This window comes from Balearica regulorum, chromosome 3, assembly GCF_011004875.1.
Source record: "Balearica regulorum gibbericeps isolate bBalReg1 chromosome 3, bBalReg1.pri, whole genome shotgun sequence".
In the NCBI taxonomy this organism is placed as follows: Eukaryota; Metazoa; Chordata; class Aves; order Gruiformes; family Gruidae; genus Balearica; species Balearica regulorum.
In genome coordinates this window covers 96,935,102-96,956,615 of record NC_046186.1, presented here as the reverse complement: position 1 = coordinate 96,956,615, position 21,514 = coordinate 96,935,102, and the positions used below count along the sequence as shown (strand labels likewise).

Genomic DNA, 21,514 nt, shown 5'->3' with positions numbered 1-21,514 from the left:
AAAGATGCTTAAGAAAATATAAAAGTTACTTAGGTTTGAGAGAGAAGTTTTACTTGAAAAGCCAATTTAATATTAGCAGTAACTATAACTGCATATAGATACATATCTTCCCCCCCGCACCTCCAGGTTTTTTTTATTTAGAAAGCTCCACAGACAACTGAGCTGTTTGAATAGTATTTGCTGTTACATAAAATAATCTGATATAATTAGAAACTGTTATATTACTTGCAGTTGCAAACAAAATTAAAGTGAAAACATTATTTCTACGTAAGCAATTTCAGGAAGGTTGGGTGTTTGAAGGAAAGGAAAACAACTAATGTACAATACTGCTAGACTGATGTGATTACATTTACAACTGTACGTGAAGCCACCAAAGCCACACAAATCTCCCAAAATTGAAAGGGAACAGGAAAATCAGCACCACTCTCCTCTGTGCTCTCCCCTCCACTTGCCCGTTGCTCCCAGCCATCGCTGCTAGGAGAAGGTGCTTCACGTAGCTCGTGCTTTTTGCCGTCTCCTTTCAGACGTGCTCTTTCTCGTTGCAGTATCACCCACCACGACAAATGGATCGTTTCTCCTTCCCTCCACTTACTCATCATTGACAAAACTGCTGGGATCCAGTTATAGAAAGGAATTATCCTCAACAGGCACCTTCAGTTACAACCGTCTGACACTGCAGTCACCTAAATCTAATCCCTTTTCAAACTGAAATAACCTACTCAAAAGGCCCTTTGAGACACACAGCATGTCTATATTCTCTGCCTCTCATGCCCTGAAAACATCAGAAGTATGCTGAAGCATCTCCCGTTGCTGTGGCTTCTTTCAATGTCATTCACAAAGCTTTTAAAAGACTGCCATACACTTTCTTGATAAGAAAAGTTGAATGAGACCAGGCAAGCATAGCCCCCATTTTCAGTATCACACAAAAATTACTCCAAGTGAAGGTGCAACACGGGTGGTGCTCACTCCTGCCCTGCCAACAGGGTCCTAAGAGCCAATAGCCTGAAATTAGGAATAGAAATGACAATTTTATGTAGCTGCAGAGGGAAAGAGCTCTTGCTTTACTGACAGACACGTTGGATTTGCTTTTCAGTCCTGGAAGATTCTCAGGCTATCAGACACCTAGGGGTCATTAATGTTTAATTTTCAAATCACCCTAAAATCCAATCCATTTTGTCTTTAAAAAAAAAAATAAAATCAAGGTTTGTAATAGCTGCTCTCCTAGTACTGGGGGAGTTTGTTAGTAGCTGTACAAGTAGCAATTTCCTGAGGTTTACCACTACTACCAAACCTGAACATATTTTCAGAGGGAGACTTCCATCCAAACTTTGGAGCTGCCCACAAACTTTCGTTTTTACCAGATCTCAACAGTATTGATACTTCAAAGAATAAACAAACTTTTCCCAACAACAACAGCATTTGTGCATATGCTCACTCCATTTTCTTAACATTTCTAATTATTATTTAGACATATATGCAACCCACATGTGCACTCTCTAACAGAGATCTAGGATGAAGAATTTCATCCCAAAGGTAACTCTCTGCCAGTTAAAAGCCACTGAAATGAAGGAATCTAATGCAGAGTGTTAGACAGACTAATGTAGTCTAACCACCTAACCTAAGCTTCTGCTATCGGCATCAACAATAATAGCACAGTTTAAGTTCAAATAAATAAATAAGTCTGTATATCACATCTCACAACAATAAAAGAAGCCCAGTAAGAGCTGAAATGCAGAACGCCAAATGTAGCTTCACAAATGAATAGGTACGAAGTTTGGCAGGATTTCAACTTAAGTAAAAACATATTACCGGCAACCACACAAATGGAAAAATGCTTACTTCTCCATTAGGTTCGTACAGAATGTCTACTTGAAGACAAAACACTATCCAAATATACAACCAGGTCAGACTGTGCAATAACACTCAGTCTTAGTACCTCACAAATCAGAGGATACATCTTGTATTTATATCATTTTAATCTGGATACTCTCAATATTAATCACACACTATATTTGGATGCATCCACTTAATTTAAGTTCTGACAGGATTCCAGAAGTAATTCCTGTTGGAGCTTTTTTTTTTTAAACATTGAGGAGCCTAAATGAATTTTCCCAATCTTTACTAGTGAAAATTTACCAATTGCCACAGCTATTTCATGACAAAATCGCTTAAAACACACAAACATGTTTCTGATGTCTCTTAAGTATGAAGAGGATAATAGCGCAATATTCCAAATACCAAAAGCATCACTTATTTTACAAAGGCGATATTGACACAAATCATAAATTAACATTTTAATGGTTCAAATCTACATTCACTTATCAGTATCAAAGATTTTGTTAGCATGGTGATAACATACTAGTGTGGAGCCATGCTATTTCATCTCAGGCAACAGGTAAAGACTAGCAGCGTAAAACGCACAGACGTGGGTAACAAGAACCACACTACAAGTTTCTGTAATCAAAGTTTTGCAAATACAAATGAGAGGGAGGATTTCCTATGCACAATTTCACTTATGTTAAACGTGAAGTTTCTGGGGTTTTCTACTTTTTGTTATTTTCAGGTACAAACCCAGAGGTTTTCAACCTGTGGTTCACAGGTTTCTTCCAATAGGTTCACCAAGGACATGGAAGAAACTGGCCTACTGTCAGTAGGCTTACAGTCTCTGGAGTGAATTCTGCACTGCCACCAGTGAATTTTCAATGGGTCTGCAAATAAAAAAAATACATCAAAGATCCACCATCGTTCAGCTTTGTCATTATCTAACCTCTCTTGGCTTCTGTTTGAGCAGGTAACATCCAAATCTGATTACATTCTGCTCTCATTGTGAAAGAAATGGAGGTGACCACACATACTATTACTTTAAGGAAAAAAAAGCTACCTAAGACTACATGCTAATTCTGGAAGCTCTTAAAACAGTGCTGCAGCAGCTTGTCTGAAAGTCTAAGCTTTTCTGGTTTGTCTGAGATCAGTATCAATACCAAGTTTGGAACATTTAGGGCTCATCATTAAACCTTCACAATCCCAGCTGCATAAGGAGCATGACTCCTTTTTTTCCTTTGTGTGGTGTCTCACAGTAACTGACCCAAACCTAACCTTCTAAGCCTTATGATGAACACACAACATTTTAAAACATAGTTTGGAGTTACATGGAACAAGCGTACTCCAGCTAAAAATAAATAAATAAAAGGAGTATTGGGAAAAGGCTCATAGATGCAGCTGTTGAGAGCCTGTCTCCAACGCTCATTCCGAGAAGCGGTAACATGTCATCAGGACACGTTTTTCAGCTGAAGTCCAAACCTCAGCGTTAAGCTTGGACTGTACACCACCCATTCACACTCTCAAATTATTAGGGAATAGAGCAGAAGAGGAGAGGGGACTGTTCTCTCCACATAACCCGCTGCATTGAAAAGTCAAGGAACACACAGTTCAGATGAGCTCAAAGCTATGCAAAGCTCCCACAGACTGTACTTCAGTGCCTCTGTCTAGAGGAAGTACCTTTGAACTGCCCTGCCCCTTATGCCCTGCCTGCACCCTTGTTCCTTCCGCACTGCTTCCTCCACCAGCTACCCAGTTCCTCATGCTTCTTGCATTCCTTGAGTCATCCCTAGACCTTGGCCACCACTCAGACACCTCTGAACAAAAGGCTCCTTGCCTTCTCCTGCCAAGAAGTACAAGATGGCACACACAGTGCGGAGACCTACACGCCTTTCAGACGTAGACAATGACTTGAAAATTTCATCCTGCGATATCTCTACCAGTACTCCCAACATCATGCAAATGAGCCAACAGCCATCACAAGGAAGGATGGTTTGATTGAGAAGTGGGCATGTTATAATATTGCCTTATGTTCATTCCACTAAAGATATTCCTCAAAATCTTTTTTGAAATTAAACTGCTAAGAACCCTATGGTGTTGACCAAGTTGCACAGAAAAACTTTAAATGCTGTAACCACATTAAATAATAATCTAAACAATTTCAGTCTTAAAAAAAGCCTTTAGGTGCCCCAGCCCCTAAAAATTACCAGACACTCAAATGAACTAGTTCCATCTCACTGTAGCAGTCCAGCAAATTTAAGATCTAGTCATCCATTTTTCTTTAAATTTGTTATATCCTTCTTTATTTCTGAGCTTTGGGAGTAGCCTTGAACACGAGACTTTAGGCCAGAGTAATTTTCATTGCCATCATAGAGAGCTCTTAAGAAAGGAGATTACATTGGAAACACTGACCAACATACAATGTTAAGTGATAGAAATAGTATTTTAAAGACTTCTACTACCGAGTCAAACACACCTCAAAAATAAAATGCCCTGCTCACAGTATGGTTTTAGTAGTTCTACGCTGAACATTAAAATCACTGCTACACGTTTGGTGAAAATCTGATTTTGTTTTAAGCGAGCTTTAGGAACGAAATGCCAATTCTTGCTCTACAAATATACTCCATGCAATACACACATTCCAAAACTGTTCCCAGAGGACCTGACGGGCGCACTCTGTGCAGAAAGGGTAGCACTTGTTCATTGCATATCCTTTGTCCAAAGTCTCTCAATATCCTTTTACCTTTCCAACATGTTCTTGTTTTGTGTTTTTGAATATTTTTGGATGGTTTTCCCTCTTCACCCGACTTCTGTTGTACTGCAATACCAGACGTCTTCTAGCTGATTATCTTAAAAATAAAGATGTGGTTTATCTGAAAATAACAAAGATCTACAAAGAAACAGCCTGTGTACAAATTACTACTCAGTGGAGAACATAAAATTGAAAAAAGAGAAGTCATTTTGCAACCCTAAATATAAAAAAATGACTTCTCTGTTAAAAAACAAAGGGGGAGGAGAGGAATTATTATGATAAATTTCTCACGTTTATTATCTGATTTGCAAGAGTGTATTAGAGATCAGTACATTTTTATTCGAAATCTAAAATCTTCCCTAATTTTACAGCAGTGATTTTTTGTTTGTTTAGTATCCTTTAAAGGTCTGAAGAGATTACACATTGAGAAAACAATTTAAATATCACTGTTTGATATTACTGTTACTATGATTTTCCCTTAGAAAGAGAAAACATAGAAGGAAAGTTGCATGAATAAATCTCTTCTCTCCCCCAAGACTATTTTCCCATAGATTGCCCTGGACCCAAGTCAAACGATATATCCTAGTGTTCTGGAAAAATAGACTTTTTCGTCAAGATTTAGATTTCTTCCACTAGTTACATTTACTTCCTGACCCCCTGCCTTCACATTGCTAAAGTCTAGACTCCACGTATATCTTACTCTTTTTCTGAGCATAAAGTAATTCATAATTTCTTTAACTACATTGACATACTCCAAATGAGTCCTTGTTCTCATCTTAAAAATTGTGGTTACTTCCCCAAAACAGAAGTCAAAGATGGTATTCCATAATTAAGTCAAGTGTATTGCTTAGAAGTTTGTTTTAAAAAGTTTCATATTGATACTATACAAGCCAGAAATTATCATCTCCTATTTCACCTGTCACACTGTATCTTCACTGCTTACTCATTTCTTCTCATTCCCTCAGAAAAACACGGCTAGAGATGGTACTGCAGTCTACAGCAAACTTTTAAAATAAGCAACAGAGGTGGGGCAGAGAGGAATCTTTGCTTTCTTGGACTACTTCAAAATCCAAGACGACTTCTGGATTTCCCTTTTGAATATAGGATGGATTCAGCTCAACAGATATCAGTCTATGGATGCACCAGGAATACACATCAGATACTGTTTTGAATGCTGACACAGTTCATGTGCCAAACAGATTAATTACTACCTAAAGTTATGAATAACCAAGAGTAGCAGGAGAAAGAAGTCTCTATGCTGAGAGAGGTTCCAATTTACAGACTGTCTCATGTAAATATAAACATATACAACATAATTTTTCATTTGAAGCATGCATGATCATGAGTTCTTACTCAGTTGTGATAAATAATCACAACAGAAAGTAACTTTCAAGTAAGGGCCAGAAAACAGTTTGGTTGGAAATCACTACAAATTAAAGTGGTTTCATTGACCATGTCCTCTTCACACAGATTTTAAACCTGTTTGTTCCACAAATTATTTCTTCATTCTTTAGGACTTCTCATGACTCCACTAGAGCTTGAAAGAGATGAAAGCAGAACAAAGGTTCTTCAGTGCACATTTCAGATGTGTGCATTGTTTCTGCCGAATATGTATTCCTTTTGCCAAAACTTTCCAAACTACTGTTTACCTTCTGTATCAGACATCTAATGACCTAAGGTGTGTAGGTGCACATATGGAAATGTGTCATCAATAGAGTTATATAGCTTAACAGACAAAAATAACAGCTTAAAGAAAATATAATCAAAAAGAAATAGGAATAAAGTTTCCCATATCCCTACCCCTCTTTGTACTCTCAACAGACTGGAAACAACTGCATTAATGCAGCAAGCAATAGCTTGTAAAAGGATGCAAACCAGCTGAAACATTTGACAGACAGTGTTAAATACCAGAGGATTCATATCAACCACTTTATTTGAAAAGGTGCTTTGATGTTGGCTATCTTTCATGTACCTCTTTCATGGCACATTAATAAGGAAAACTGAGATGGGGTAAAGTAAGTCCCAAGGTCATATCTAGAGTTACAGCGCTGTGGGTACCTGATGAAATACGGATTAATGCTGCATGAGCACTGAATAAATAAAACCACTTCTGTTAACCACTCAAACAAGTTTTACAAGTAGTTCTGAACTTTATTCGGCAACTAGACTTCAGACATCTTAATCCCCCCACACTGCTTTGAAACCTAATTATCATAATGTGAACCCAAATGTTAGGTCCCTTTCAAACTGCGAGTGCTATGAAGCAGAAAAGTAATGGGAATTAAGCTAGTGTAACATTAGAAATGTAGAGGCATGGAACTTGAAAGTGGCATTTGTTAAAGCTGAGAGAGTATAATGTAGATATTCAACAACATAAAACACACATTTAAATTGAAAAGGATATTTAAAGCATGTGCAGACACCTATAAAATACAAGTGGACCTAAAATCCTGTAGAACAAACATTTCCCAATCAATTTCTTGCCACCAAGGTCCAACTTCAAAAGGTATTAAACAGTCCTATTCTACCTTAGCAGAACATTTCTAAGTATTCTAAAGCAGACAATTTAAACATTAAAGAAAACCCAATGAGAATTTTACAAGACATTACAGACTTTCCCCTATTTGTCACAGTACAGAAGCGTTTGAACTTAAACAGCAGTAAATTATTAATTACGTTGCTTATAAACCCTCAAGAGCAAGAAAAGATTTTGCTGAAAGTGGCAGAAAAGGATTTTGTATCAAGTTTAAAACTAAGTATAATAGAAATTAAACACCGAGCCACCTAAAAATCAACAACAACAAAAAAAATACACTTGCCTGGCTGCATTTATTGCTTGTTGAAAACTATTAACAATTCATGTACCTATCAACCTTTCATTTAAATATGAGCTGAAATACTTTATTCTGAGTGTGCATTAATCTAACAAGCACATAAAAAAAAAAGTCAGACGAGTAAGAATGTTTGTATTGTGACAATGAAATCACTGAGGCTGAAAAAAAAATTGTGATTTTATTTTTCCAGATATGATGATTGAGCTGTTTGTGTTGTCCTGCTCTAGCTCAGTTTGCCTGTCATTCAGCTAGCTTTCATTTCCAAGATGTTTACCACCAACAGCAATCAAAGAAAAACAGTTGCAGTGATCAAAATACAGAATGAAATTCCTGAAATATTTTTTCAAGATTTTCATTTAATCCAAAAAGGCCAACGAAATCCTAAAAGTTCATCATCTACCATGTTAATGCTGAACACACTGTTGTATCATTTACATTTCTGGTCCTGTTAAAACAAATACACTTGTCTAAAACAGAACATCTGTTTTGGTTACAATACAATGTATCTTTGGCAAGAACTCACAATAGAACTAACATAAATAATCAAGAATATTTATTGAACCTTGTAACGAAAACTGATTTGTAACGAAAAATGTGAAGACTAGATATGACTGTCTCTGGGCTCTAGTCCAGTCCTAATCTAAGTCAATAAACATAGCTCTAAAAGGGAAACTACATTTTAAAAAAAAAAAAAGTCCTCCAGTTATTTAGGTTGGATGTAGGTATCTGAAAGCATGTTGGTCACAAAAATAGTGAAAAATATTTGCTTTAAATGAAAAAACTGTCAAACTGAGTCCAGACAGGTTTTAAAGCCACACGAAAAATCCTGCCATATGCCTCATTTCCTTCTACTGTCATCACTGATTTGTCCTCTCTTTGGAAAACGTCAGTAAAACTATACACAGTTGTACTTGCCATTGCTGAGGATTTGTTATTTTAATTGCTTGCTTTTCATATATTTATTAGCACTAAAAAAAGACAAAGGGCAAAGCAGTCATCAAATAAAATATTGTAATGTTTTTAAGGGAACCTGAAATGAAGAAAATTATTTTGGAAGTCTCTTTTGATACTGGTACAACAAAGTGAGAATCAGTTAACTTGATTTTGCCACAGAACTGAAAGAAGGTGAAAGGGTGTTCCCATTTAAGTCTGTAGTTAAGTGCCCACTTGAGCGAGATACTGAAGCCAAGGAATAACTTCATGCACAATTCTGAAATTATCGTACAGGACTTTAGCAGTAGAGAGACCATTTCAGCATATTTCAGCACGTACTGCACCTACATGCAAACAATTAAGTGTTCAGCTGGTTATTAACCTGCATTAGAGTGCATACCTGTCCAGACTATTTGTGCAGGCATTGACTGCATGCACTTTTTCTAAAATTACAAACTCTATTATTGTCTCCTTTCCCTGGAAATGTATAATCCAAGTTCTGTATCATGAACTAGACATACAAATATGAACAGATTTTTTTAACATAATAATATCTGATCCTATTCTTCACTTCCAAGAAAAAATTTAAGTACTATCATATTACAAGCTTTATTTGCCAAGGAAGATGAACTCTGTAGTACCTCTCCATCAGCCACCTTTCTGAATGACAGCTTAAGAAGTTGATTGGGATTTTGGTTTTAAAGGACTATAAAACAATCCAGCCTCATCTGCCAAGCCACTTTACATTTGGACTCCTTTAAGGAAAAAAGATTGTAAACGTAAATACAATTGGCAATTGTATTTACTATGGAACTTGCATATAGGAGTGAGATGAGCTCTGTTTTGCTGGGCAAGGATTTCCACCTTCGTGCAGTTCAGCGCATTACTGCAAGAAGCTGAATACTTGGGAAATGGTATTGTGTTAGATGCCACTGACACAGTATTTTACAGTTTAAGTATTGGAGGGTTTTTATTTTGTTCTGGGATTTTTTTATTTGTTGTTTTTTTGGTTGTTTGTGGGTTTTTTCCACAGTTCAAACACTAAATTGATTTGTAAATCCATTTTTTAGTTACAAATGCAACCTGTTGAAGCAGAGATTTAAAAATGAACTGTTCCAACATTACTTAAATTGTTTCTTAGAGATTTGAAAAACAATTTATAAAGATCACTTGATGCAAAAGCATACCACGCATTTCCACAGAACTGATAGGAGATCTGTATTCAGCATATGTATAAAGCAAGCCCCCATTTTTCCCTATCATGAGAAAAAAAACATAATCAAGAGAAGACTTATGTACATGGAAACACAAGTTTTTTTGTAATCTGAGAGCACATGCTCTGAGGGACTTTATTTAAAAAAAGAGGATCAGCAGAGCACATTCTTCCAAGCCATCTTTCATAGTTCCTCTCAAGAGGTACAGCAGTTCTCACAATGTATGCCTACTGTCACCTATTGCTCAAATGATAATTCTGTACTAATTGCTCCTCATTTAGCAAGTATCACTTACATTTTTGAACTCAGACTGACAAATTTCAGGCATTTCACTGGATTATTGAAAGTGGGAGGGTACATGTCTGGACTCACCATTCCTTTCTGCTACTAAGAAATACCAAGGAGATTAAGGAGAAAGTTTTCTGGAGCTAGAAAGCAGAGTAGCTATCTTGCAGGATTCAGCAGCATGTCTGCGAAAGCCCACACTGGAGAATGAAATGAGATGCACATAGAACTAGTTTAGCAGAAAGGGCAATGTAGGAACCCTAATCTTCAAGAAAAACTCAGTCAAGAGTGTCAAAATGTGACAGTCCAGCTGCAAGTCCAGCTTATTTATGAATCCACATCCATAAATGCCCATACAAACAGCAGTCTGCAAAGTTCAACAGCATCAAGTGTCACCTATAGTATGCAGTAAAAAAAATTAATTACATTCTTCTGATTTTTATTTTAATATGCAGTACCTCAGTGTTCTGCATACAAATTCTGAAGTAGGGACTAGCTCTTCACCATATATGAGCACAGCGCAAGAAAACCATTAACAATATAAATACATTCTGAAAGCAAAAATGCTTTCGATGATGCTAATTTTCACTTCCAGGAATTAATGTGCCAGGTTAAATAACTGCATTCATATATTTTTCCTACAAATATCACAACAAGTCTCGGAAAAAGTAAAATGTTAAAAAATTATCTGTCACTACTAGAAAAAACCCCACCTTGATAACCTGACTTCTGCCTTAAAGCATTTATACTAATTCCTACTTCACAAGGGCTTTTATCAGTTCCAAGAACTCGGTAGCTCTACTGGCCAAAAAAACCCAATACTGATAATTATTTTGCAAATTCTGTAATCTTGAACTATAAACAGGGAGAAAAATATTAAAGCAAAAGAGTAAAACACAGCAAGACAACCATCCACCACAGTGTTATATAAATAATACTAAACTAAATAGTAGTTTACATTTTGTAAACTAAATAGTTATTTATATTTTGTAGTATATGATCAATCAATAAATAAAATTACTATTACTCTTTCAAAGTGCTTATGTCAACATAATGGATTTTTAAACTATATGAAGTGAACAACAGTGAAATTAAACATTTGCCAAAAACCACACAGTATGAAGTGTTTTCCATTCTCTACAATCATTAAAAATCCACTAGTTTTTAATTGAATTCAGGAAAGAGGATGACTAATTTCTCAGAAGCTTAAACAACCTCCTTCATTCGTAAACAATTAAAGTCAGAAAAACCCTACTATATGTCATGTAATAAAAAGGAGAATTATGTATCACATCTTGAGCAAATTTACTTAGAAATCTTCAAAACAAAGAACAAGTGCAATTAAATGATAGCCTAAGTTAGTAGGAATAATACATTAGTTGAACATTTCTATAAGATAACTTCCTAATCTATGGAGAAAAGGCTCCATTAAATGTATATAGTAGTTTGAAAAGAGAAAGGCCATAACTTTTTTAAAAATTTAGATAACTTATTTCAGTATGTTAAGACAGTGAAAAGTAAATGCTGCTGTTAAACTTCAGCACAAAAAATAATCCAAGGTAAATGACTGAAAATGCTTTAAACAAAGGGGTGAATTAAAAAAAAAAACACAACCAACAAATGAGTAGTTCTACACGGGAGAAAAGAAAGTGATATAGCACAGTTTCAACCCAAACCAACAGCAGAATGGCTTAGGTTGAATTCACCAAACTAATGGATAAAATTTGAAGTCTAAAGAGGATAAATACCTTCACTATTTTCTGCTAGGTATTAACACAATATTTATTTCCAGACAATTTAATAGCCATAGGATTAGCAAGCATTCCATACCATAGTCAGACAACGCAAGCTTTATAATTTGCATTTAAACCTCATTTATCAAGAAATGAGCACACAATGCCAAAATACAGGTCCTTGGCTGTTTGAGCTGCTATTCTCACATACGTTTGTTGCAATGATAATAGCAATGGAGCAAGCCTCAGGAAGAGAAAATAAAATGCTTCAGTGAGTCTCTCTTACTGACTCGGGAGAACTACTTTCATGCTCCAAGGAGCAACAGCCATTTTCCTTTGGCGAGAAGGATGAGTCAAGCTTGACTCAAAAAAGACAGACAAGGCAATAAAAAGAAACACGTCCAAAAAAATTACATTTAAAACTACCTGCTAAGTTAAAATACATTGAACAGATGAGTATCACAGCAAGCAAAGCAATCTTACCAGTAAACAACATCCAGTGGTGCAAAATATTTCTTCATAATTAAGTCAGCAAAGTAAGCTTCTGTTTCTCTGCAGGCCGTGCCATTGCCAATCACCACAGTGCTACAGCTTTGCATGGGGTAAAAAGATGAACAATTACTCTTAATTATTCTTTTAGACTTTTCCATACATAGCGTTCAATGCACAACAATGACCAATACATCTTATTTTATAAAACACAAGCTTCAGATTTAATGAGAACATATTCCTACTAATATCACATTGTGCTTAATAGGTTTTCAATGTGATAGTTCAAGACACAAGTCAAAATTTTCACTCATTTGCAATGGAATTGAACAGTGGTAATATCTGCAGAAAAATCAAAAATGATACTTCCTATTCAGAAAAGAAATGCAATGCTATTTACAGTCCTCAAACCTTTTCACCTCGTATTTCCCTGATCTGTTATGAGTCATGAAAAAGGGGAGAAGCCCAAGCAATCAGAATCTTAATTCCTTAATGGGAACATCATAGTTTGTAACAGCTTGCAAGGTCATTGCCTCCAAGTGCCCCCACCACAGCCAGTCAGCCATCAAATCACCTTGTTTAAAGCCAGTCTAATGCTTAAAGACAAACTGGACTGTATGCTGTGGCAGTGCAGCAGCTGACTCAGTGGACCAGATGTCTGTCCACAGGGGATCCCAAAACAGTTGGATACAATAACCCTTTAATCATGCTGCCCCTATTTGCAAGTCCGTCTGGAGATCTACCTGAGCAGGATTTCCTTTGCTTTATAGAAGTTTTCCAAAGACTAAATGTGGCTTTTGGAAGAGGGAATGATCGATGTGTGGTTTGGGGGTTGTGGGGGATGGAGTAGGAAGAGTGAGGCTAAACTTATTCCTTAGCCGAATGTTAATTTCTATTCCTAAAAATAAATGGATTGACAGAGCTTTACGGGGATACATTCATAGCATACGGCCTTAGTCATACCCATGGCTTGATTTCATAGGCTTCAAACATATACATAGTGTAAAAGCACGAACATAGACTGAAAGAAAAATAAGCTCTGAACTGCATAAAAAAGAATAATTCCAGTTAAATCATTGTTCCACTCAAAAGCAAGTATTTATATAGTGAAAATTTTCATTACATTTAGTAAGAGTAATAAATGGAAGTTTGTTTAGCATACCTGTACTGTAGCAGAAGCCTCTTTATCTTCTCAGCTTCACGAAATCCTTGACCGGAATGCAAGTAAACAACATCGGTATGGAGTATCTGACCTAGAACAATGAAAAGCAAAGCCATTTGATAAAAATCACAAAGATCCAAAAGCTATATCCTGGGGAACTACTACAGTTAATTTGATGATTCACAAAGAAAGCTTCTTAATAAGCCATCTTTCCCTTTTATTTTTGTATCCACTTAGAAGAAATGTATGGTGGGCAGAGGACTAAAATGCTTTGGCTGCCAAAGCAAAATGAGTTGATATGTTTTCTAGTTCCCTGGGGACAGATCCACATAAGAAACAACGAGCACCCAGTCATATTAGGTAAATAAAGTGTATTATATTATCAAAGAGAAAAGCAATTCACTGCAGAAGATTTACTGCTCTAGTCTAGTACATTTTACAGATCCAGTAAAGAGATGAAAATTAGGAATGCAGTCTCAGGACTTGCAGTCCAGGAGCTCTAGAACTCCAATGCCAGCTCTTGCCATCATCCCATCTATCACATTTGCAAATAACTCTGTATTAACCAGTACCAATACTTTGTGCAGCAATGCAAGCTATAACCATTTACCTTACCTTTACTGCCATTTTAAGCACATCTTTCCTTACAGTCACCCTGGGTGGACATACTCTCAGAAAAAAAGCAATGACAAAATAAAAGGAAAACAAACCATTTTCACATGAGCCTAAAGAGGTACATAACCTTGGATTAGACCAGGATGAACTGGAAAGGCTCTGTTCTGTATCTGTCTAAAAACTGAACTAAAAAGTTCTACAAATACAATGTTTCTGACTTCTCACATTAACACACATACTGCTAAACAAAAAGGGCTGATAAAGTGTCCAGATGTCCAAAATATTACCCATGAAAAAAGCGAAGTTATAGGAAGTATTTAAATTCAAATTCTTTGTTAAACAATAAAAATGCCAGGTGTTCTCTCTGCTAACTACTGAGACACACAATTATTTGAACCTGTATTCAAGAGGGCAAAAGGGATTTTAAATTCTATTTTAGAGAGGAGTAACACCAAAGGAGACACTGGAATCCAGGTGCCAGAAACTTAACCTTAAGCCTGAAGAAAGGAATTTGCATGACAGGATGCATGGAAAATACTGACAGCTTAAGAAAAAAAAAAATCAATTCAATAAAAAAGTAGGTTTTGAAACTATCCTTTCCTCTAAATGAATGTATTTTTATCAGCTCTTTCAAAAATATTTGGAATTGAAACTTACTGGTTGGTGAAATAATTGCCAACTTGCAGCCATGTTTGTAGCCAGGATCTACTCCCATCAAAGTACGGCCCCTCACAGGGCTGGTCAGAAGCAACTGCCGGAGGTTTCTGCCAAACATCATCACAGACTCTTTCTCTGCATCAGATGTCAACTTTGATCTTAGAAAGATGAAAGCAAAAAAGAAAAACATTTTCCCCTCAATTAGCTTTCAAATTGTTCCTAAGTTGTAAGACTATTTCCAATCATGCTTTCAGTATCTTTAATTAAATACTATACTTCCAATCAAGTTTTTGACACTTTTTAAAAAAGGATCAGCTATATGATCATCTCATTCTGGTTCTAAGCAAGTAAATCAACATAAAGAGTATAACAGAAACAGCTATAAGAATATATACATACCAACTAACATTCAAACATCAACTCATAATTTTGAGCGAGAACAGCTTCCCATCAAAGCTGATCCATAATTGCAAAGAAAAGTAGATTTGAAGGCAGCATGGATTCACTTCATCACAGCTGCCCAGTTCTGGAGAAAAATCACTACCCGAGAAAAAAAAAGTATGATCATTTAGGCTGAGAGGTACTAGAGAGAAACTGGGAGGGCCTATCCAATTAATTACTAATACACCATGACTCATGAGGCATTTAATTTCATCTACGAATTACGTTATTTAACAGTCACAGAAGTGCGTAGACTTGAGGTCTTTCTAGGAGGATAGCCCTCTTCCTGAGAGCCAAAATAGAAAGCTGACAGGGTCATGATGTTCCCTACCTTTTCTTTCCACATTCTTCAACAGAAAGAAGTGAGTTAGTGCACCAAGGATGGACTTTGATGCCTTCAAGCAAGAACACTTACTGCAGTGTTTTGAGAAACAAATGAACAAATCAGTCTTGTTGAGTGAAGGTGTACAAGATACATGATGTCTTATTTGTCAGATGTGGCCAGTAAGACAATGACTGATAAGGACAAGTATTTTTGTCATGGTATGGCATCTTATTCAAAAAAAGCAAAATTGAAAAAGTAATGGGGACACAAAGTTGTTTTTCTTTTCTTTCCCTTTTGCAGGTACTCATTGCCATTTTCAGCTGCATTACATCGTCAATAACTACAACAATTAGGCAAGCAACAGCAATCCAGTAAAGCCTTCATATTACTTAAAGCATAGCCAGGGCTTTTATTCTCCTTTTCCTTTTACCCAACACTGAAAAAAGTGGGTTTATTTTTACAGAAGAAAAAACCTGCATTCCAGTTAACCAACCCTGTAAGAACGGGGTGGGGGGAAATTACTCAAGTTGTTTAGGTCAATCAATGCATGACACAAGCAGGCTACAAACAGTTGAAATACAACCCTCATAAGGGCTATTTGACATGACAGGATACAAAGCTGTTCTGAGCAATTTTCAGATATGGAAGAAGAACCTGACTTGAGTTTGCCCAGGATCCAACCAAACCACCAGCTCAGCCCTGTCTCATCCCACAGTGATACAAAAAGAACTGTTAAGTCCTCATTACCTCTCATTTGTAAAGCTGTCTGGAGATAGGTTTAGATTCTTTTTCACACATCATTCATTGAACATTTTCTAAGGAAGCATGCAACAGCAAAAGGCTCCCCTATATCCCCATGTTTTTTAATTTGGTATATTTGATACAAAAACAAGACAGACGTGATTTAAAGTGAGATGGTGAAGGGTATACATGCAATCCAAGACTCCTTTGTAATTCAAATGTGCCCTCAGCACCAAAGAGCAGACACTCTGTATATTGCCACCACTGAAAACAAGAATATTGGAATGGCTGCGCTAGGTCAGGTAAGTGGTCCCTCTATCCCAGTAATCTGTCTCCAAGCACAGCTATAAGCAGCTGCCCAGGGAGCCGATACAGCAGCCAGCACTAGTATACCTGTCCCATAATCTTGTCATAGCCTCCAACTATCTCCAGCTCAGAGTATTTCCTGAGCTTGACATGATTTGTCTCTTCAGGAGCCCGTAACCAACTATCCATGAACTGTCCAACTGAACCCATGCACATTTCTCATATCCATATAGCCTGTTGGCCGCAAGTCCTGCAGGTTCATCACAAACTGTGCAAATAGCTGCCACCTTTTGGTTGAAAGCTGATTCTTTAATTTTTATGGCCCCCTATGTCTTATACTGGAAGAGGGTAAAAATTTATCCCTAGAAACCCTATGTGACTCTTCACATGCCGTTCACCTCTAAGTCCTCTCTTTTCCAAGCTCAAGTGCCATAGCCTAGTCAATCCTTCTTCACATAGAAATTATTTCACACCTTGTTCCCCTTCACTGGGCCTTTTCCAGCTCTAATGAATCCTTCTACTACCTCCCCCCTCTGGTGAGGGGACCAAAATGGCCAATAATATTCCACATATGGGCCAACTAAATCAATGATTCTCTGTTTAGTCTTTATTCCTTAACTAAATAATCTTATCTTCTGAGCACTTAACATTTCTGTGGAGCTACCTTCCACAGTGCCAAAGGGTCTTTCCTGAGTGTCAGGATAGCTCAGAGCTCATAACATTCTATATAAAAAGAGAATTACTTTCCCTCGCAAGCACTATTTTACACTCATCTCCACTGCATTCCCGTTGCCGTTTCATTTCCTGATCATTCAGTCTTGCAGCATCCTTCTCCCATTCTTAAAAAATTAAACAAAAATAACCTAAACCATAGAATGAGCTTCATCCAGGGAAAGTCCAGAGACAGAACAATTTGACGCCACTTGTGAGAGACCAGAGAAAACAAAGCAAATCCATACGGCTGTGAGGCTTAGGTATCTTCTACATGCACGCACAACAGAGATTCAACCATACATGCATAGAAATGAAAATGAAGGGAAGGTTGAATGGTCTTGGACTTGAGGCTTTGTACAGAGACAGGCCAAGTTCCAGCCTTCCATCTGTCCCAGAGATACGGGGTCCCTACTGCCCACGAGGCCAAGTCCTCCCACACTGCACAAATCACATCAGTCCACCTGTGAGGGGAGACTTGTGCAGGAATTAAAATTGCCCCTAAACACGTGCTATTAGTTATGTGCACCTTATGGAAATCATGTTTAAAATTGGCGTGGATATACAGAAACTTTTATAGTAACAGGAAATGTTACTGAAAGTGCCAGGTGCGTAGGGAGAACATAACGTATGTCCTTTCTATTACATAATATCCTGTATTTTTTAATTTCAAATAGAGACCTCTCCTCTTCTCTCTTAACTGTCTCTCACTCAACACTTGTATCAATGACATGATCTACTGTCCCAAGTACCGGCCCTTAATTTCAAGTTTGGGATAGTCATTTGATCCTTGAACAAATATCAAGCTACCTCAAACAATCTAATATCTTTCTCTGTTTCAGGGCACTACTGGCTTCATTCAAATGGCAAGATTCCCAGCTTCATGTTTTTCCAATTTGTGACAATTCTCATTAATATGGCAGAGATATAAGGCAGAGGCGGATAGCAGCCCTCCTCTCTAAACACAAGAGGAATGGTTATTTTGTAAAAAACAAAACAAAACCCTTCAGTTGCTACTTTATGAAAAAGTATCAACCAAGTCAGAATTTCAAGCCCCTCTTTTGAACTCCATGAAACACTCAGACTGTATATCACTAACATGTATATTGTAATAAAAGCAAATAACCTAATCATGACCTACTAGCTTCTATATTCAGTGTTATAAGAGTCAGTTTTTAAACTGAGATTTAAAACTCCCCACTTCCATATACAGTCTGAGAGGCAATCCTTTCCGTGGAAAAATATCTGCAAACTAGCTTCAGGTGCGACACAAGATATAGAGAGAAATGTTTGTGTCCCTGAAGACAGGGGAGAGAAAGCACTCACTTTGAGAAAGCATGGAAAATTAGGAAAGGATTATCCATTAAAAAATATGTCCATGCCACATCACTTGCATCAAATCCTGATGGAATCATTCCATGCAGTACTGCAACAAAATAAAACGTATTTCAAAGAGCCAAAAGCAACACTGGACATTATTATACCAGATACAAGAAATTATGGTATCTGACAGAGTGGAAGAAAGGAAATTAAACAATAAATAAGGTAACCGTCTTGCTGGCAAGTTTCATTCTTCTGATCACTAGAAGCACCAGAAATTTCAATACACTCTTGGAAGTGTTCTGTTCCAACATTTAGTGATAATAAAAAGAAAAGAAAGAAAAAAAGAACAGTGGGGGGTGGGTTGGAAATATTAATGCTAAAAGGATGTATTGAATACTTTAGCAGCCCTTTGCAAGAGTCCTAAAAATGAGCTTCTGGTGTGTGTGGAAAGAGAATAAAAAGAAGGATAAGAGTTAAGTGGTCATAGACCAGAAATACTACTGGCAGGTGCTTTGCATTCCTCTCTACAGGAGATGTTTCAGCTTTTCCTAACCAGATGCAGCCAATCATGCAAAATTATCACAAAGAGTAAAACATAAGCAGACATCCACTCAGGAACAGGCAGCAAGCTTTGTATTCTTTGCATTTATGACTTGTGAGTTACATCTAGGAAGTAGTAGAGAAGGAAGCTTTTTTTTTTTTTTAAATTAAGAGAACAGAAAGCCTTCAGCAACCTACTGCTGCAGCAACCCTCAGTGTTACACACGAGACATAGGCCACAACAGTCCTGTAGGAGGAACCATGAAGCAAAAACACAAAAGAGCCTTGAAGGATCCTTACATCAGTTTGCCTATTTATGATAAAACCAAACCCCACTAAATGGTAAGTCTTTTTTCTCTATTTAGAATAGTTTTATTGTAGAAAAGACTAGGAATGACAAGTACTTTCACACTCACGTGACAGAAGCCAACAGTTGGACTCACCATCATGAGATGTTCATCATTTCAGCCGAACAATAGGCACAGTGCCTCCCCTGAAGTAGCTACATGTACTGTGGTCACAAAAAAGTAAGTGAACTCAGCACTTTCAAAAATCTGTGAAATTCACAGTAGCAAAATTCAGGGTCACTAATCAAAAGAGGTGAAGCGATCTTGCTTGCAATGTAATGAGCAAACACAACATACCGTTCTGAAGAAACCCAAAAGCCATTATCTGCTGTTCAAAACTTTGACAGTTCTTTTCAGAAAGGGAGAACATAGAACATCCAGGCAATGATGCTCAGGAAAAAGAGTACCAGGAAAACAGCTCGAATTTGAACAGAAACATAAGAGCACAGCCAGGCAGGTACAGAAGTACTACATTTCAGAACGTGATTGCTGATTTTAGGTACTGAATAGCCAACACATGTCATTTTGATACAAGTAATTTCAACATTTCTGGTCCAAGAAACAGGTTCTCTCTGATAAACTACATTTGAACTACCTCAAAACAGGTATTAACATCTAGGTCACATATCAGAAAGCCTTGCCAGAATCAAACATATCAGGCTTTGGGGAGCTTCTCTCATATTCAAGAGAAGAATCACACCATCAATACTGTTAGCCATTAGAAGACAACGCTTTTACATGTAGACTTTTTGACATATTAAATCATTTCAATGATGTAGTAAACTCCTGTACTACACCATGAAGATACCCTATTTAATTAATGTTACTTTGATACCAAGTTTTAAATTGCCTTTAAATTTAGAACAATACTACAGATCTTACAAGTGACACTTTGTCTGATGACATCATTACTATAGTATCACCAGAAATCAGTTTACTGACTTCTCCAGAGCCATCACGATACCCACAAAATTGTATCAGACTAACACTATGACTAATTCCTTTGCCACAAAATGCAGATGACAAACACAAGGGACACTTCCAACCACAACAATTACTTCACCGGTTTCTTTCAGACAGGTCAGAGAGGAGTCAGAACAATGTCACTGACAGTACTATCGCTGTGACATGAAGAAATGCTGGGAGAATTCAGTGACATAATGATTTATGCTAACACAAAGATAAAGATGCAACTATTATAGTAATGTAGATCTAAACTGTACTTTATTAGATAAATGTACAAGCAAAAAATATTTAAACATATAGAACGTCTTCACAGAAAGATCATTTCTCTACTGTAGCCTAAACTGAATAGGGCCACAAGTCTACAGAACCAAGACTAAAAACATGCTGATATTTTCAAATGGATAAAAGATATTCTAATTAAAAGTTGGGGAGGGAATTGTTAAGAAATTGGTAGTATGAAAATACACATTCATTCTGGGCTTACCTGAATTCTCTACAGAGGAGAGGATATATAAGGCGTTTATATGCATCCTCTACTGAATTCCGTAGTATCCTCATTAATTCTGGTTTTAAAAATTGTTTGGGTCTCCATCTGCAAGAGAATATAAAAAGAAAAATAAAAAAAATTAAAAACATATGCATAAATGCAGATAAAAAGGGAATTTTCAAAAAGAGACTTCTATATTGAGTGTAATGTCCTATAAGTTACTGCAGAGTTACTACAATAATTAGGCAATGGAATCATAGCTTCAAATATGAATGGAATGAGAAGTTGCTCATGGTTCTACTTTCAGACAAGGGACAAGTCCTATTTTTTTTTGTTAGGGATTAGAATGCAATCATATTTTATAGTTTAGAGAAAATATAAAATAAAAATGTTGGTCTTCACTTTGAGAAGTCAAAGCTTACCACAAACTGAATGAACAACTTGGTTCCATATTATTATTACAGTTGCATATTCCTTGATACATAAAAAATGACTAAACATCATCTGTGTCACTGCAGAACTACTGATTTAAGGCAATTGCATCCAGATAGAAACACAAGGGTTAAACTAAGTCAATGAAACCCAATTCAAATCTCATTTGGAATGCTTTGAGTATCTCTATACAAACTCAATGAAATCTATCAATTTTGCAGCAGTTCTTAAAAAAAACCACAAAACAAACAAAACCCAAACAATTTGCAAACTATTCTTCTCTTTTACCTGTTGCTGATATATTTAAAGTATAAATAATATTCTAGCAAAAAGGGAAAAATAAGTAATCCCAAATAAACACAATGCTATTTCCCAACATTTTCTCAGCCAACCTCTTTGGAGT

At 36.7% G+C, this 21,514-nt stretch overlaps 1 protein-coding gene across 4 annotated transcripts in view; it reads right to left on the bottom strand.

The window, feature by feature from the left end:
* SRBD1 (S1 RNA binding domain 1) overlaps positions 1 to 21,514 on the bottom strand; it is a 131,343-nt gene that overhangs the window by 83,414 nt on the left and 26,415 nt on the right. For all 4 annotated transcript variants that reach the window (XM_075749083.1, XM_075749085.1, XM_075749084.1 and 1 more), the window contains 4 exons: positions 20,677 to 20,784; positions 14,493 to 14,650; positions 13,221 to 13,311; positions 12,053 to 12,160 (listed from right to left, as the gene is read on the bottom strand). In XM_075749083.1, the coding sequence (XP_075605198.1) occupies positions 12,053 to 12,160; positions 13,221 to 13,311; positions 14,493 to 14,650; positions 20,677 to 20,784 (465 nt within the window). The remainder of the gene's footprint in view (positions 1 to 12,052; positions 12,161 to 13,220; positions 13,312 to 14,492; positions 14,651 to 20,676; positions 20,785 to 21,514) is intronic.